Source organism: Ambystoma mexicanum, chromosome 1q, assembly GCF_040938575.1.
Source record: "Ambystoma mexicanum isolate Mex_15411 chromosome 1q, UKY_AmexF1_1, whole genome shotgun sequence".
In the NCBI taxonomy this organism is placed as follows: Eukaryota; Metazoa; Chordata; class Amphibia; order Caudata; family Ambystomatidae; genus Ambystoma; species Ambystoma mexicanum.
Genome location: NC_090922.1, coordinates 1119386030 through 1119405326, shown reverse-complemented (window position 1 = coordinate 1119405326; position 19297 = coordinate 1119386030). Strand labels below are relative to the sequence as shown.

At 44.6% G+C, this 19297-nt stretch overlaps 1 protein-coding gene across 1 annotated transcript in view; it reads left to right on the top strand.

Moving 5' to 3' along the window:
• The window catches only part of STXBP3 (syntaxin binding protein 3), a 639289-nt gene extending 626033 nt beyond the window's left edge, over positions 1 to 13256 (top strand). Inside the window, exon 19 of the mRNA XM_069641861.1 lies at positions 12738 to 13256. Within this exon, the coding sequence (XP_069497962.1) occupies positions 12738 to 12847 (110 nt within the window). The 3' untranslated portion in view covers positions 12848 to 13256. The remainder of the gene's footprint in view (positions 1 to 12737) is intronic.
• Positions 13257 to 19297: the final 6041 nt, after the last annotated feature.

Below are 19297 nucleotides of genomic sequence, written 5' to 3'. Positions count from 1 at the left end.
CCTTACGGATTACATCTGAACGAGGAAATAGTGCTGCCTATGTTTTTTGCTGACCCCAAAGACGAGGCACAGAGAGTTCTGCACTGCCTAGATGTCAGGCGTGCCTCGAAATATTATTTGGACAGGATCAAGGGCTTCCACCAGTCGGACGCACTTTTTGTCACATTCGACGAATCAAGACCGGGGTATCAGGCCTCCAAGGCTCCATAGCCTGTTGGATGGGCTCGGCCATCAAAGAAGCTTACGAGAGACAGCATAGGCCACCGCCGGCCATCATGCACGCCCACACGGTCAGAGCCAAGGCAACGGCCATTGCTTTCCAGCAGCATGTCCCCTGGCAGGTCATAAGCAGGGCAGCCACATGAGCCACCCCTTCGGCTTTCTGCAAGAGATCAGACGCGGCCTTCGGACAGGCGATTCTCAGGAACCTGTTTGCTTAAGGAAGGTCTCCTCTCCACCCTGGGGCTACATTCAGTTGTAATCGACCATGCAGTAAGGAGGAAAGGGGAGGGGACGTAAGAGTAATTATAAGGTACTCACCATAGTGACTAACGTCCTTAGTCCCCTTTCCTCCATACGTCCCACCATCCTCCCCTCTAATAAAACTGGTGTCATTAGGCAATGTTAATCTATTGTCGACGTGTCTACGGGGACTGAGGTGTGGCGCCGGAGGGCAGTGTCAGGGCAGCGGATGCTCCCAGGGCCGCACCCACGCACGCCTCTAAATTTAAGGGGAAGAAGGTTTTTTCTGATGAAAAAGGTCTGTCTCCCGTCCCTTGGAAGGGACGCCCATGCAGTATAGAGGAGAGGGGTCTAAGGACTAAGAGTATGTTAATCACTACGGTGAGTAACTTATAATTTGCTCACTGTAATCTTATTTCTGCTTGCATGCTGCAGACGAGGAATGGATTGCCCCTCACCTCCTTCAGGGCTTACTTGGCTCTGCATGTCAATCTCGGATACTGGAAAGCCACAATTCAGCATCCATATTCGTATCGGCAACTTATCCTTGGGGAAAGTGTACATCACTGTACCAGGAGTCTTATTATGGCTGATATTAGGGCAACCCAAAACAATACAAAGGCATTGTTTTATGATAGGAAAATTCTAGTAAAAAAATTACAAAAAGAAAAGAATTATTAAAGTATGATAGTGATTTATACAATAAAAACCGCTCAAACACAAAGCGCTTTTTGTATCTGCCCTGTAAGCAAGGCTGACCCACCAGGCTAACCACCCACTTATGTCAATAGTCTATCAAACGAAGAAAAGTATTTATGGTTCTTTGATCATCCATAGTGCCACTAAAAGATAAGAGCGATAACAAAGCATTACATATTGAAATAGGACCCCATCATGTAATGTAGTAGTATTTCAAGATCTAACTATACATTAAAAGGTTGAATATTGTGAAGTCATTGCGATGGTATAGCGTTGTTTCATCGCCAGTAATTTCGACGTCTGCCTTTTAAACGTTTACGAAAAAGGCAATTGAAATTTTTGGGTGGCGGGGGCAAGGGCAGATAAGGGGTTGGAGGGGTTCGTGAATAGTAAAAAAATAGGTGGCAGAGGGGGAAAAAACCTTATCTTTAGGAGTCCAACCCTTTCTGGGGAATGAGCATCTCAAAAAGTCAGATGGGGACACTGGGGGACCAGTGACTCTTGGGCAGCAAAGAAAAGGAAGGCAGACACTGTCAAAGTTGTCAAATATCAGAAGTTTTGCAACAAGTAATGTAATTGGATTTAAAGAGTTTTGGGCACACGATAGGCCACCTAAAGGATTTCAGCCGGTAGGACGGATGTCCTTAGGCCCGGGAGAATCACAGTTGGGTCGTCCACCCAACCGTTACTCAGGAAGCTCAGGAGGAGTGAACAGCAGCACAAATGCCCAGGTAAGAACCCAGGAGTCAGACAGTACCTTCTATGATGAAGAGTGACGATGTCACTGGCAGGTCTCCGCGGAAAGACTGCAGCAGCTCCGGTTTGGGTCTCTGGCCTTGGTGGGCAGAGGAGGAACATTTGGCTGGAGCAGACAGTCAAACTCTGTCACAGGGATGTCCAGCAGAAGATCTTCACGGCACTTGGTTGGGGAGGCTTGACACAGGCTTTAGAGCAGCAACGGCTGTCACCTGGCAGACTTACTACTTTCTCTTGGTCCTCGACTCTTCTGAGAGGACTTCTATGATTGGGGATGGAGTCTCTGTAGGCTCAGACAGATGCACTCAAGTTTGCAGCCGGAACCGTGCTTGACGAGACAATGCACTGCAGCAGTGCCAGAGGTCCCAGGATATTGCAGGCCTGGAGGGTCATAGCACTTTGTGATATGGCTCAAACTGCAGATTGTCTCTGAAGACTGGTTGGGCCCACCAATCCAAGGGAGGAAGTCGTCCAGTCTGGATCTTCACTGTCGCACAGAAAATAGGGCTGGAGCAGCAGCATTCACTCGTCTTGGCGGTTGCTGAAGGTAGCTGTAGACATTCTTCTTCGGAATGGATCGTCCAGTGGTCAATTCTGGCTTCAGCATCAGGACCCTTGCCTTTTATGCAGGAACCCAGCCAATCAGCATGCATGCAACATTCAAACTTTGGGTGGTGGCTGTCCCAAGGAGACAGCCAGGCGCCCGTTAGAACTGGCTCCAAGCAGACACAATGGCGGACAAAGAACTGAGGAGTTTCGTGTCCTGCCAGCTTCCTGTTCTCTGAAACACACTGGTGCAACCAGGCGGGCTTCCCAACGGGAGCCCATTGAAGACAAAGGAGTGAGCAGGACTTCACTCCACCTCCCACTCACCTGGGTTATCAGAAGAAGACTCAAGAGGCAAGCAATCGTGAGTTGGTGAAAAAGAAGACTGCCACCATTTTAGGTCAATGGTGACCCATGTGTCCTTTACCGCATTTGCGACAGGAGCCTGCGTGTAAAAATCACAAAGTCGGTAGAAAATATCCACTGCCACCAGCCACTCAGATAGACTTGCCACTGTAACTGGAAAGTTACAGGAGAAGTGAGAAAAGCAATACCATGTATCACCTCAGCCCTCCACATAAAGTGGGGTGGGCTCATCTCACAAAATAAAAGCGTAGGTAGGATAAACATTATCCCCGTCCTGGTTTCATTAATTTATCACAGGAATACAAATTAAAACCAAAGAGCGAAGCTCAAGGCGGCCCCTGCAACACTGCACAGAAGATCTGCATGCTGCAATAATAAAATACAGGTGCCTCAAACAGCTGGAGGGAAGCAGACTGCATCAAAGGTAAACAAAATGTGTTCCCAAAGTCGCAGAAAAAGAATGAGTTGAGGAAAAAGGTTACCACTCATCAGGAGAATCAGATAAAAACCCAAAAGACCAGAAAAAGTGCTGCGGGACTCACTAAGTGGGGATGGAAATTCTACCTAACATGCTTCTTAAAAAGTGTTTGCTCTTTAATCAAGAAACAACGCTCAGAGGCACAAGATAGATGTCCAATGCATTTTGGACTATACATGGTTATTCGTCGGGGACAAAATCTGTCTCCTTCCTAGTTTTTCAGCTCCCCTGTGTTAATCTGGTTGGGTGTCCACAGGAGATATCACAGTATAGCCTTATTGGTTTGAAGATCATAAAACCAGAGCATGCTCGCTGCCTTCTGTCGGCTGAGAAGCTTCTCAGTCGACAGAAGACCGAGAGAATGCTCCAGTGATGTTATCTCTGCCATCATTGCGGTCATACTCTGTGCAGCAGGGGCGAGTCATTAAGGTGGCTTTGCCTGAGTGGCCTGTAAATAGTCACAAACTCTATAGTTTAATGCATTTGTATTTGCTGCTTCAACAAGTTACTTTGTTCATGTTCAGGTTGAGATCTCAAAAAAGCATGTGCCTTCTTCCTCAGCTGTGGGAATGTTCAAAGAGTTTGTTAGCACATCATAATCTTCTAACACGCCAGCATGTGTCAAGGATGTTGCACTTGCTGCTCCTCTACCACATAACTGTTGGGATCTTTTCCATGGAAGCTGCACCCTCTTTGTTCAGCTCCATCAGAGAGCTGGAGAATCTGAAAGCGGTATTCTGATATGTCTGAGCCCTTTCACAGTGTTCCATATAAGTACAGTATCTGGTCCCTCCCTCCCACACTCACTTGCTCTCACCTCCCAGATATCACCGCCTTACCCCTTTGCCAAGTGAAAAAAACGAATTGAAAATAACGTGTGGACTTCTTCACATGCACTGTGTAGTATTTTACTTCTCTGCATAAAACGTTGGAATGAGTTGGTGAGATGTACCGGTCTTCCCTATAAACAATCTCCATGTTCCCCAAGCAAAGAGTTTGACTTGGCTTTGTTGGTTAGCAAAGTCTTTGCTAGGAGATGGCAATCAACACTAAATCAGGCTGCTGGTTTATTCCTCCAGTGTTTGGTGAGAAAGTAATATCTTCGTGTAACTGCATTGAAGAATATCTTTAGAGGAGCAAGCTTGCCCGTGTGCGTATCACTATCATCAATTGCAATTTGCATAATAGCTAGGAATATTTTTCCCTGTGATCTTCTGAACTAACCTAATTAGAAACCTTTTACATTAAAAGCCATTTATTTTTTATGGCATTTTAATCACTCTTTGTGCTGTCTTATCACCATACTTGGGCCAACAATCTTTAAAACGATTGCCCCAGCAATAGCCAGGGAAATCCTGGCACTAATGAATGGCTATTTATTCTCTGAAAAGTTTTTAAAGTTTAAGCATGCAGTTGTTGAACGACATCACTATATTGAAATGTTCAAGCTAATTTCCCCCTGTGCTCTTCCACCCTGTACCTCACATTAAGTACTTTCTTGAATATTCAAAGAGCAGTGGTGTGCCAGCTACAGCCTGGGTTGAATCCAATAATATGCTGGATACAGTCCAGGTAGAATTTAACGCAGGGTACATCACAGAAATGGTAAAGATAACAATCTCCAACCAACTAAGGGTGCGTGTGGCTTACTGCTGCACAAGCTCTGATTTGATTAGTCCTATGAATGGCCTTCAATACCATCTCATTTAATGAACTGCTTAGAATCCAGGCCATGACGCTGAAATCATGTTGAGCTGGGAAGCACCAAGTGGGTATTGCACTCTGGTCAGGCCTCGTCATATCGGGTACTGCAGCGCTTCGCTCTTTCTCCTCTGCTAACTACATACTGCTATAGGCAACTTTGATACATGCTAATGGGTTTTTCATTCTATACTGCACAAACCATAGACATATCTTAGTTAAACTGAGTGGTGACTGGACGCTGACATCAATCAAACCTAAAAACTGCTGTTCTTGAATAAGGATCCCATTGTTGTAGCACTTTCTATACTTGAATCAAATTGCAACAGAGATTCTAGTAACTCAGCATGCCATAGAATGTTGGACCATGTATCTGTAGCACACAAATAGTGTGAGAAATCTCAGAATCCTGAGGAATTCCAGTTCATCTTTGAAATGTCTTTGCCAATGTGCTAAAGCCATGATTCTATCAACTCTCGAAGCTACCACGACTTGTACACTTGCTCTTTCCACCTTGGCTAGCTTAAAGCAATAATACTTATAGTGGCCTCCCAACTAATTCATTGTCTAATTACAAAACACGTTTGGAGCAAGTGCGAGAAATCTGCAGTGGATCATTGGTTAGAAACATCTGACATCTCTTCTGGCCTGCGGTCTCGGCATTGTACTACCTTGCCTGGAAGACCTATAGCAGGAAGCGCAGTGCACTTGTGTGAGCATGTTTGGAGCAAGTGCGAGCAGTCTGCGGTACCATGGGCAGTGAAGGAGCGAAAAGACCTTTGGACTCAAAGTTCGTTCATTTCTCCTTATCGTGCATCAATAAGTAACTGCTGTTTACTTTTAAACTCAATCTGCCATAGCACGTGCCTATCATAGTGCAATAATTACCCTTGCCTCTCAGTTCCCTAATTGATATGGCCAATTGCTTGCAAACCAAATAAAGCTGATATGGCAAATAAACAAAACTGCCTGACTCATGATAGTTAGCCTGGTGGAGGAGTCTCGTGGGGTCCCGTTTCCAAAAACAATTCTGAGTGAAAACCCGGTTGAAAATATAGGTCAACACTCTACATCTGTAGATAACAATAATTTGCTCCTCGTGCTTTGCTATTCCTTGCAGAAGGTAATAAACCACATTGAGCAAATTGCTGCGCCCAAAATGGCAGCTGATCCCAGCCGTGATCCAATGAGACAGAATAAGCCTAATGATATGATTTGGCCGGAGGATGTTTATCTGTCGACATCATCTTTCTTCTTTGCTGAAACATCTGTGGCGAACTGCATCCTGGTGGATTGCAGCTTGGTAATTGAAGGCAGCTTGGTAATTGAAGACAATGTGGCCTTGTAAATGTTGCAGTATGAAGTGAAGCGCCTTTTAAAGCTCTGTGGCAGGAAATACGTGGATGTTGATATGCAGAAAGTATTGCTGGAAAGTGTTGATATTATTCGGGGCAAGTTGATTAATGGTATTCCTATCTGGAAATGGAAATTGTCTCAATACCCTATGAATACTCAAGAAGTTGAAGATAATGGAAGTAAGGATATAGTGGATGTTAATGTAGAGGAGGGGATTAATGGTGGAGAGAATATACGTTTGACACGCAAAGAAAGACGTTGAATAAAAAGAAAAGCAACATTGAGAGCAAAATCTGGCAAAAGGCAAAAAAAACAAAAGCCTGTACAATATGAAATCTGTGACCCACCGAGACTGAGAAAAATGAGGCCACAAAAACAAAAAGCGAGAGGAAAAAAGCCAAGAGAAATTCAAACCAGCTGTCTCCTTGCTATTCCCAGTAAAGACAATGTCTGTTCTGACCTCTGAGGATGACAGTTGGTTTGAAAGAACAATTCTCTACTTGTAAAAATAACGGCAATTTGGAGGCTGCTCAGTCCAGTTCCCCCAACTGCACCAAGGTTGATAAGGATGCAATAAAAATTGTTAAGGGGGAATAGTAGACGTTTTTATAATTAGTAGCCTTTTCTCCAACAGTGAGGAAAAATGAACAGTAATGCCATATTGCAAGTAGTCCACATCATTCCCGGGCTTACTGTGCTGATATGAAGCTACTTTGACTACGTGGAACTAGAACGAAATGGGGAAACTGCCCTCCTCCAAGGTCCACTGTTATACCAGTGCAACTGTAGATCTTGTCTTCTCACATCAGTGCCGCCTATTGCAAAGGGGCTATGCTACTGAAGTTGCATATTGTGAAAATGGGCCAAATAAACCTCAACAGGGACAGCATAAGACGAGTCACTATCTCGCCCCCTTATGTGCCCTCAAGTGAAAAATGCCCCTAGGAAATCTGTAGGTAATTACAGGCAGTTGGTGAAGAGCAAGAGCTTTTGCTCAAAGAAAGATTTGGACTGGGTATGGTTGACTGAATTTTTGCCTGGCATTTCTCATACCAGGCCCTAGCTGCTAAGGCTTTTGACATGCAATGCACGCGGTTTCCACCACTTTACAAATAAGAAAGGGGGGCCATCACTTATTGTATGTTAATGATATCTTTCTTTTGCAGGAGTGTTTACTAACCCACCCAGTAATTCTAGATGGATATACAATTTTGCAAGCTAGGGCCACAAAAGGAGTTTTGGGAGGCCAATGGGTGGGATGTTAATTGGTGTTTCAAATGGGCTTACGGATACAACACTAGAAAACAATGCAAATGTGTTCGCTGCTGAGAAAAGTCTCTGTAGCAAATGGCCTGCACTCTGTTAGTTATCAATGTCTATAGCCCCCTGGTGGCGGAAACACAAGTAGCATACAGGAGGTACTATCTGAAATCATTTCAAGTTGGTATGAACTGCATGGGGGAAAATCAATGATAAATGTGTAGTATATAAAAATGCTTCCTGTTCCTGCTTGTGAAATCATCAGATAGTTTTCTCAGTGTGTCACTAAATTCACAGTAGTTAATAGATATGTTCACTGTGCTGGAGAAAACATACTGGGTTTTACAACCCTATTATTTGTGATGCAAAAAACAATCGGGCGCACTATAAGAGCAATAAGAAGGTAAATTCCGGAGGCGTCCGTTGCAGTCGTACACATTAGTGGGGAATCAAATATCGTAATTGGCTTAAAAGATGGAGCTTTTCCATAAAGAATGCCAAGTGGCAGCACATGTGGAGTGTATTACCATAAAAGGTGACACAAAGCCCCTATGGAAATCATTCAATGGTATTAAAAGACCCAAATCCACTTTTGTCATAAAACCTATACCAAAAGAAATGTGGATAAAATATGTAGCAAACATCTATGGGGAAACTGCTACTAAGCCTAAGATCATTAGACACAGTTAGGCCTTTAGCTTCTTCGGGATTAGTTTAGATAGGGACGAAAGTCTAGAGCACCTGGGCCTGATGGCTTGGCCAGTGTAGTTATTTCTGGGAATCAAGAGATTTGCTGTGCAATCCTGTTAGTATTGTTTATTCGTGTTTGTGAAGAGGTGGTTATTCCTGAATCATGGATACGGGCGAAATTAATACCTATTGACAAAAAAAAGATATCGAAATTATCCTGCAAATTATCACTTTTGTCAATGATTTAAAAAGGTGGGCAAATATAAGAGATTTGATCCCCCTTTCAGACCGGGTTTAGAGTGGGATGCTCTACTTCAGATAACATTCTTTTATTTAGCTCCATGATTACTGGTCTATGTGGATTTTAAGTCCTCATTTGTCACTGTTGACAGAGATCGATTGTGGGCTAAATGAAACAATTGGGATGTGCCTGAGACAATACTGGAAATTTTACAATATCGTTAAGAAACAAGTGTGCATGTTAGATTGAACAGCATAGGTGCCTGCTCTAAAGTAATTCACAACATTAGAGGTTTAAAACAAGGGTGTGTGCTGGCGCCAATGCTGTTTAATCTCTACCATGCCTACTTCCCTGCTAGGTTAGCCCTGCTCACTGCTTTCCTCCTAAGATTGGGGTCCACTATATAAACTGGCTATCCTACGTTGATGATGTTGTCCTTATGGCTCACACCTTGGTGGATATCAGAAGGGCAATTTGTGAAATTATGCAGCTGAAAATGAGCTCACAAACATTGAGAAGACTCGGGCGATGGTAGTTAGCGGCTGTAGGGCACTGGCGAGTAGGATAGATGCACTCGCAGTTGGTATAGAGAGAGTCCCAGCATATAAATATCTTGGCCTACAAATAAGATCTGACTACAGATTTGTGCATATCATTGGGGGCAAGGCAAATAATGTAATAGGCCGCACCACGATCACCAAGGGGCTTGCTGGGAAAACTGCAGGGAACAGCATTGAGGGAATTATACAGGTATATAAACAGATTATAGTCCCCGGCATTTTATGTGGGCTGGAAGCCACACTTTGACCAACACTGGTTGGCTAAATAAAATAGAAGGGAGAATCTGCAGAAGACTCCTGGGACTCCCGAATTATGTGTTGATTGAGTTGTTAAGAGTTGAGCTGAGCCTAACATCACTGGCTGGCCTTTCACATCTGCAAAGGGGCTTATACTATATTAAAGCACTGAAGTCCCCTTTATTTGCTATTTTGGGTCCCCACATGAAAGCGAAGGGCAAACACCCACTTCAAGATTTTACAAGATTAAACAAAAATACATTTAAAGAAATAGGCTGGAACCCCAATTGGGAGGATAATCTTGTAATGATCAGAAGGGATTTTAAAAAGAAGCTGAAAGTGTGGGACTGGGGATCCAAATGTAACCCTCTACCTAATTTAAAAACCTGTATAGACTATATACAATGTGATTATCTGTGCTATCAGAAATATCTGCTGTTGTCGCCCACCCCAGCTCTGAGGAGATTTATCTTATTGCTGCATTTAAATCAACTTCCTACGCGGACAGTAATTGGCCCTAGAATTGGTATGCTTAAAAAGGATAGATTTATCAATATTTAATTTATTTATTGGGTATTTATAATCCGCCTGTACACAATCTGTTTTGAGGCACAACAAAAGAGGGTGGGGGGGATGGAGGACAACAGAAGCAATCATACTAGGCCTTGTGACATTCAGATCGTGCAAGCGCAGTAGCGAGAGATGCAGGGGAGAGGGGGGCTTGCGGGGGGAGTGCAGGTCTGGGCGGAGGGGCCCGTGAGAAAGGGGTGGGGGTCAAGGGAGACTAGGTGTAGACTGTACTAGGGGCGTTGCGAGCTGGTGCCCTGTAAGACTCTGAAGGAACCAGGCATCCAGTCAAGGGCAGAACCGGACATTAGCAGGGGAGGGGGAGAGGGAAGGAAGAAGAGTAAAGGAAGGTCTTGAGAAGCTTCTGGAACTTAAGGAGATCCAGCTCAGGTCTGAGATGGTGTCTTATATGAAAAGTAGACCTTTGGAGGAAACACATAGGCGCCTTATGACCCAGTGCATATTACTGGGCTCTGTATATATTGCTTATTTGGGTGAGTTTACATATGATTCTGATGAGATACGGACAAACTCCTTTTGGCCAATTTGCCTATTGGCCAGAAGCAATCGTAGGAATGTGTCACTTTATAAGATGTGGCAGAACATTAACAGTCCTCATGAGAACACTTTTTTGATTAAAAGCCTGAGTGATTAATTTGTCCCTCCCGGTTAATGGCAGCACTGTAATCGTTTAAAAAAAAAAAAAAATGTTTATCGTGATTATAGGTTCACCAATGACTATCAATATTATAGCACTGATATTGATTAATTCATTGTAATTTTAGTAGTGCTAACTATTGTATTCTATAATTTTTTATTGTGAATTTGTGATTTAAATTTTGTATTTAGTGTATAGAAAGATATGTGAAAAGTCTGACCTCAAATTAGATCTCTTTTGCCCCAGAGAAAGAATCAAGTATTTTAGCTGATTACAAGGAGCAACTGTTTATTTGCTTTGTGTATAATCTTTGGAAAGTTGGAGGTGAAGGAAGTGCTTGTGGTTGTGCTAGACGGCGGCATGTATGTGTTGATGGATTTTTCTATAGTGCCAACAAGGTGGAAAACAATCATATCATGGTACAATAGAAAGGATGTCTACATTGTAATAGGTAGAGGGGGAAAGGACTGGTTGCGGGGTGGGCAGTGGAGTGTTCTTGTGAGATGCTGCTATTAGCTACTGATAATACTCATTAATATTCAATCTTCCTGAAATGCAGGAGGCAAGGGTGCATCTGAAAACCCATGCAACCCTATGGAAAGCCTCCCCAACAGTGGCCTCGTACCAGTCTCCTTCCACAAGCTGAAAGGCTCACACCTCATAATGTATTCAATGCATCCAATTCTCATTTTGCTTTCATCCATTCAGAAATAGTCCATACTCTCCACGAAAAGGTATGAAATCTTGTAGTCTAGTCTAGAGAATTGGGGACCATAGTACAATAGTAGAAGATTCAATAGTTAAGTGTTGTGTATAGTCTCCTTGTCTTTTTCCACTGCCTTACATCACTCAATCTGACAAAGTCCTTTAAGTATACGGATGTCAGATAGGCTATACTTTCTATTTAGCTAGTTAGGACCAAAGACTTAAGTCAGTGTGCATGCTGTAACATCTGGTGTAAATGCCAGGCAAGGAAGCTTTAGAAGCACATATGATTGCTTTTATCTGCATCCTCTGTGGAGGCATGCAACACGTTAGGAGTAGTATACGGCTATCCAGGAATATCTACAGGTCATTCCTGTGGCCAGGTCCGGCACAAGCATTCTCAAAGCATTTTCCTTTTGTGCCATCTACAGACTGCATACTCTGTTTGACTAACATGTACTTTGCAACCTCTTCATGTACATATTGTCTAAAACTACACAATTTCCAGCCTTTTAACCTCACTCTGCTCAGTAAACAGTTTTGGAAGTGGATGCTAATGGCTTCAAGGTAAAGAAAACTAAATGCACTTGTCCATACGCTCAACTATCAATCTAGATTCAATTCCCTGATCAGCTTAAGCTGCTAGTCACTTGTTGATTAAGATCAACATTAAAATACAGGTGTTTCTGATTTTACCCCAATGTCGGTAATCATTTCAGATGTTAAATTGGCCCATAGACTCGTTTTTCCAGACTACTGTGCCATTAATAGTTTCATTGTTGACCTATTATTTAGTTCGTGGGTCTGCATCCCCTGGCTCTTCAGAGGTTTTGGACTACAACTTCAATTACCCCTGCGCAGTATAGTCCTTGGTGAGGGATCCTGGGAGTTGTATTCAAAAACAGCTGGATAGGTTGCAGACCCAGTTCTATCTTTCTTTCACAATTTACTTTTCCATCATTATAAAGTAAGCTGTTCCTACACCAGGGGTCTGCAACCTGTGGCTCTCCAGATGTTTGGGACTACAACACCTGTGACCCCTCACTATTGACTATGCTAGCTCAGTCCAAAACATCTGTAGCGCCAAAGAATGCAGACCACAGTCATACACCAATCTAGCACTTTCACTCATACTCGCTCACACACACACCTGTGCTGTCTTTCTCTCGCAACTGAAAACGTTTCCTTTCCCCCCTTGCAGAATTTTAGTCAGGATCTCAGGTCAAGGGTGGATGTGCGCATGCTCCGCCCTTTATGTAATGGGATGAACATTGAATGAATGTCTGTTAATGTTAGACGAGTGATGTATGTTATACTGTATCCAGTGTCTAAGCTTTATATATTTGAATTGATGGAAATGTGTGGATTCCCGGGAAAGTATGAAATTATGCAAAAGACCAAAGAGCATAATGAAATTATGTTAAACTTACATAAAGTATTGTTCTCTCTTACCAGGTTCAACTCACATGTTGACGCCCAAGAATATACTGGATGATATAAAAGCACTCAATAAGCCTCTTGTTCCGAAGGACACTGTTTCTATTGTGAATGAATCAAATTGTTAAATGTTTGCACATCTTTATTTTGAGTAACACATTTGTTGAAATAAATCTTGGTAACGTCATTTAAACAGAATGTATATATTTTTATGGTGTATTAAACTACTTTTTCCACTTTTGCCCATGCTCAGAACTGAGTATGTCTTTTTAATATGTATGTGCTGTTGCTGCTATTGCTGCTTTAAACAGAGAAAATTGAGTGCTGTTTTAATATAATTGCCATAAACCTCGTTACTGTACACATTGTCTCAATAACGGTATGATTTTGGAAAAAATGTACATTAAAACATTTAATGAAGCTTACTCGAGAAGGCATTCATGACATCTATATTTTAAATCTTTGAATCTATTGTGCGTTTGATCTTATTGCAAAAACACCTTCTTACTAAATAAAAAAGAAAACCACTTCATGAAAGATATATTGTTTTACTATTCGTCTTAAAAGAATACAAATCTTTCTTGGTTGTTAACTGCATGCCGTATTAATGCAATTTGTTTTTCCTTTATTTTTTATTTTTGTAGTATATTTGTATTTTGCAGCTAGAACATTGCAACACAGATGGTCAGTTTGTCTATCTCCAGGGCATTGTGTAAGGCAAGACCCCAGACAGGAAAACACAATTCTCTAAGGAAAAAGGCTCAGTGCACCTCCTTGCAAGAAAACAAGTTTTATTTTGTATACTAAAAGGAAAAAGGTGACAGAGCGTCCCGTAGAATCCAACTGCCATGGAGCTGTCAGTTAGTTTAAGGCACACATGGCGTTATAAGGAGAGACATAAATCAAAAGGTAGGACAGACCCTAATACCTCATTCTAGGGACAAATATACATAGTGCTACACTGAAAAGATGAAATGAGGAGAAGTATTATTTTTTCACATAACACTACTTTATTCACTTAATCGTTATATCTTGAAAAGCTGCCATAGCTGGCTAATTAAATTGTTGGACATACATATTACAAAAATCACGAATACAAATAATTTAATCAGTTAAAATACATCATAATGTTCATACATATACAATATCGTAAAGTGCCCCTGGCATCTATAGAAAGATGGATCTATAAAAGTCATTCTGCAGTTCTCCATGGAGGGTGGCATTATTCAACAGAGCAACCCGAAGATTGCTATTCCACTGTAAACCTTGAAATACTGGACATGGATTGTACTAGTCTTTTACTGGTACTTCCTACCCGTTTCCCAATTTACAACTTCTTGTCTAGGAGGGGATGGGCACGCTTGAATGGCTGGTAACTTTTGTGTGTTGTTGTTGCCCCTGGGGATATGATCTGGTTGTTTACTTTTGGTTGTGTTTCGACATTAATGTTGGCATCCCTAGAGCAGGGGAGGAGCGGGTGGGTGGGGAAAGACAACAGAAGAGGGGCAAGATGTGAGACCTGGATACGGACATAGTCAATTTGAACTTGGAAGGATTCATGCTCTGTGGGGGGGGGGGCCTTGCGCCACCAGGGCAGTTGCCCTAGGAGAGTGCTTGGAAGGGCTTCATTGTCACTAGGATGGCGCAGCTTAGAATAATGACCTGGAATGTCAGGGGGATGGATTCTTACTTGCGCAGGAATCCACTGAAATCCTTCTTATGCAGGAAGCATGTGTCCATTGCGCTACTACAGGAAACAGACTTTCTTCCTACCAAACAGGAATCGGTGATTGCCAGAAAGGGGGAGTGGGTTATGGTTCTGCCTATTCCAAATTCGCCAGAGGGGTTATGGTGTGAGTGGGCGCAGGAGTTCCCTTTCGACTGCTCGATGTTGAGACCGATAAAGAGTGTAGGTATGTGATGGTACATGGATGACGTGGACCGACAAATATGTATAGTGAACACCTACTGTCCTAGCATGCTATTCCTGCTTTCCTCTGCTCTCTGGGCATTAGGCTGGCTGGTAGGAGGGACTCCGTTTCTTTGGGGTGGGTGGCCCTAGATGGGTTGGACTCCAGACAAGCCGGTTCGCTCCAGGCCTCTGCAACCTTGAATGACATAATGCAATTATCTCTGGCAGATGTTTGAAGGGAACTTAATGCAAGCAGAAGGGAATATTCATTTTAATCGCCCCGTCATGAACTATATACTAGAATTGATGACTTTTTTTGCTGAAACTGAACTTCTAGCTGAATTCTCGAAGGCGGAATACATGGGGCGCACTATATCGGATAATTCCCCGCTGCTATTTTGGGACATCCGGGGACAGAGATCGCCTGTCCCAACTTGGCATATGCCGGCAGCAGCAATACAGGATGATGCTTTGAGCGGTCAGCTGGAAGACATTTTGTTGCCTTTCTTGAGAATAACTTGGGCAGTGTAGATGGCTGTCGTTGCCACAGGCCCCAGAACACAAAAACCACACCATCTAGTGATGGGGCAGTGGGTCACTTGACTAATTTATGTCCCTTTGGGACCCATAAACACAGGGACCCTGTCTGGACTCAGTCCTGGCGCCTTTGGCGCCAGGCTCATATAGAGACGTGAGCAGGAACACTTTATTTCAGTGCAGGAGTGCTTTTATTTTACAAGAACTTTCCAGGAGCTGAAAGCCTTTATTCCAGAAAATATCCTCATGTGCTGACTCCTTAGGCCTGGTCTTCATGTGCTGACTCATCGGTGTGGCAGGCAGGCTGAACCTGGTGGGCGTGGCTTCAGAAGCTCCGTTATATAAGCTGCTCCCTCCTTAAGTCCGGTGCTTCGCGTTACTGTGCACTCGCATGCAATGTGACGCTCACCGCCCCTTGAACCAATTTACTTACCTTTTGAAACTAGGCGTTCTCCTGCATACTCACCTCCAGGAAACAGGTGCTTCATCGCTTCATCTGCAGACTCATCTCCTGACATCCAGTGATCTTGATCCCGACACCGCACTCTGCATTCCGCATTTTTCTTTTTTTTTTTTTTCTACACGAAAACCCACAAAAAACATATAAATAAAAAAAAAAATTCGACCATTTGGTTTTCGACCAAATGACGTCGACCAAATTGCAGTCGACCAGTTTGTAGTCGACCAAATGACTGGACACCTGCCAGTAATACTATCCCTAGTGTGACGTCCACTGAACCCATGATCCCTCACGCGTGTAGGACCCTCAGATTGTTTTTTTTGCCCTACTTGACGGAAGCATTCTGGGGAGTTCCCTGGCTTTCAGCCATATTTTGCTAAAATATCATATTTCCCCGTTTCTTTCTCTCCCACGTTGAGTCATCGAAGTTCGAAGCTCGAAGCTGGCCCAGAGAAGAAACAACCGTTGAGAGCAGCACGACCAACTTTGGGCCTCGAAAGGCCTCTGGCCTCGGCCCTGCTAGTAGGGAGAGTGGGGGGTGGAATATATCTCTCTCTCTCTCTCTCTCTCTCTCTCTCTCTCTCTCTCTCTCTCTCTCTCTCTCTCTCTCTCTCTCTCTCTCTCTCTCTCTCTCTCTCTCTCTCTCTCTCTCTCTCTCTCTCTCTCTCTCTCTCTCTCTCTCTCTCTCTCTCTCTCTCTCTCTCTCTCTCTCTCTATATATATATCCATATCTATATATATATTTTCCTACACACACTAGCCCGCTGCCACAGGGTGCGTATGGAGGGTACCCCTTTCAAATTCTGCCCCAAGTGCAACCGCAAGTATCCTTGGGTTGACAAACACGCCACCTATAACCTCTGCTTGCCGAGGGACTACAACGATGTAGCCGGTTCAAGGCTAAGACACTAAAGGGCCGCTCGATCAAACTTTGGGCCCACCATGCCAGGCAACGCGAAGCCATGGAAGCGGAGGGCACCTTCAGTGATGGCAGCGACGCCGTACTTTCGGACGGCGAGGGCAACGAGGCGTCGAAAGATGGCCAAGTGCAAGTCCCCAACCTCGGTAGGCTGTCCGGTAGGGCAGTTATGGAGAACACACCCGGCGACACGAGTGCTACCCACACCACTTCCACACCTAAACACTCGAAGTCCAACCGAGACTCGACACGCGTGTCGAGTTCTCAGAAAGAGGCACACAAAGAGCGGTCCACCGAATCGGTGTCCTGGGCGTTCTCAGTCAAGATCGCCTCACGACACCAGGCAACCATCCACAGTTGCCAAAAGTGCCTCACTCACCAAAGTCATGGAGGTATGCTCGTCAGAAGACTAAGCCGACCGCCAGCCCCAGGCCGCTCACCAGGAGTCGGCGCCAGCAGACCGTTCGGCGGCTGCTTCCGAATCCCGACACCCTCTCTCAAAGGAAAGGCACACTACCCCTGGAACTCAACGCCAGGCGTCGAAAAGCTCTGAGAGGGTGAAAACACCAGGGAAACACTCTTCCACTCATGGGGAAGGAGGAAACGGTAGAAGAAACCATCTCACCCTTCTTCTGCACCATAGTTACATAAAGACAGTTCTAAGTCTTCTGATAAACAGCTAGCCAAGACCCTTGCACAAGCCCAAAGGTCCAGTCAAGTCATAGAAGGGGAACCCTCTCAAGAAAGGGTCATTCCCAGCTCCAAGAAATGGACCAGTGAGGATATAGACAGGGTTATGTCTAGAATGTCCTCCCTAGCAGACTTCTATTCCAAGAACCCAGAACACTTCCTCTCCTTTACCCCTGACGGTGCTACTCCCTCAGGGTCTAGGGACCCGCAGCCCCCTGGTAAGAAACCTCGGTTTGAGACCAAAACGCAAGGTCGGTCTTCAGACCCATTTTACATCCAGCCTTACACCCAGTATAGTGTAGATCCACTACAGGATGAGGATCCAGACTTGGTAACGTTGGATGACCAAACTGGGATGGACTATTATGGGGACGACGAGGACCAAGAGGAGGAGGAAGATGACCCAGAAGTCTACAGAATAGACTCCCCGGTAGGCAAAGAACCTCAAGTTACAGACTCTCCAGTTGACAACCAGCCCCATCTAAATGAGGTCTTGACTATAGCGGCAGAACACTTCCGCATAGACACTCGGTGGGGGGGCACAGGAGGAGAGGGAATTTGCTGAGGAACTAGTAGGAGAAAAGAAACCCATTGCTCAGGCCATTCCAATTCTCAAGTCCATCCAATGGAGAATTGATCCTTCCCTTCTCAATCCTAACCTCACCAGGGCAGTAAACCCCAGAATCGAGAAATTGTTCAGGGCAGCCCAATCAGACCCGCTTTACATAATGGGGCAACTGAAGCCTGACTCCCTGGTAGTTACTAATACCCGGAAGAGGGCGGGAACGCCTCTATCATCATCTGAGGCTTCCCCCGACAAAGAGAGCAAGAAAATCTACAGGTTGGGAAGGAAGGTAGCCTCCACTTCCACTTACCAGGCAAGGATTGCTAACTCCGCCACTCTGCTGGCTAGTTACAACTGCCACCAGTGGGAGCAAGTAGCTGCCCTCATCGACTCTGCCCAGGTTGCGGCGGAGGGGAGAGCCGTGTCCGGTTGCATCCTTAAGGCAACCTTTGATGCCGCAGATAACGCCGGCAGGCTAATAGCAGAGAGCACTGTCATTAAGAGGCATGCTTGGTTAAGACAGTCAGGGTTTAAACCGGAGACACAAGCATTCTTAATCGACATGCCGGTGGAGCCTAATCTACTGTTTAGCAAAGCGGTAGAGGACACATTAAAGAATGCCAAAGATGAGTATGAGACGCTGAAATCCCTGGGACAGTTGACCAATAAGCCCCCTAATCAAAGAGGCAATTGTAATTTTCGTCGCCCACGTGGCCAAAATTCACAAAGAGGCTCCAACTATTCACAGGGGCAGGGTACATCATGGGGTAACAACCAGCAGTCTACCCAGAGTTACAGCAGAGGAAACAAGAGGGGCCATGGTAAGGGTAGAGGCAGCCCCAGCAGAGGCACCACGCCTCCCGCTAAACAGTGATGCCGCGCTCAGGGTCCCTTCTCACGCATCCCCAGTAGGGGGACGCATTTCCAACTTCACCCAAGCTTGGGAAGGGATCACATCAGACAGATGGGTGCTGTCCAGAGTGTCTGCAGGATACTGCATAGAACTGCTCGAGCGTCCCAGAAACCACCCCCGCATCAAAAAGTACATTCCTTGGACCACCAGAAGATTCTCCTCGAGGAGATCGTCAATCTTCTAGCAAAGGACACGATGGAACTCGTCCCGGGCAACCAGGTAAACAAGGGTATTTATTCAACTTACTTCCTTGTGCCAAAAAAAGATCTGACAATGCGCCCAGTATTAGACCTACGCCCTGCAAACAAGTATGTCTAGCCCCAAAAGTTTTGCATGACTACTCTCCAAGAGGTAATCCCCCTCCTAAAAAAGGGGGATTACATGGCAACATTGGATATGAAAGATGCCTATTTTCATATTTCCATGTTCCCAGCGCACAGAAGATTCTTGAGTTTCAAGGTGGACAGTCGGTACTACCAGTTCAAGGTGCTGCCCTTCGGTATAGCCTCGGCTCCAAGGGTATTCACCAAGGTACTGGCGGTGACGGCGGCACACCTGCGCAGGGAGGCAATCCCGGTGTAC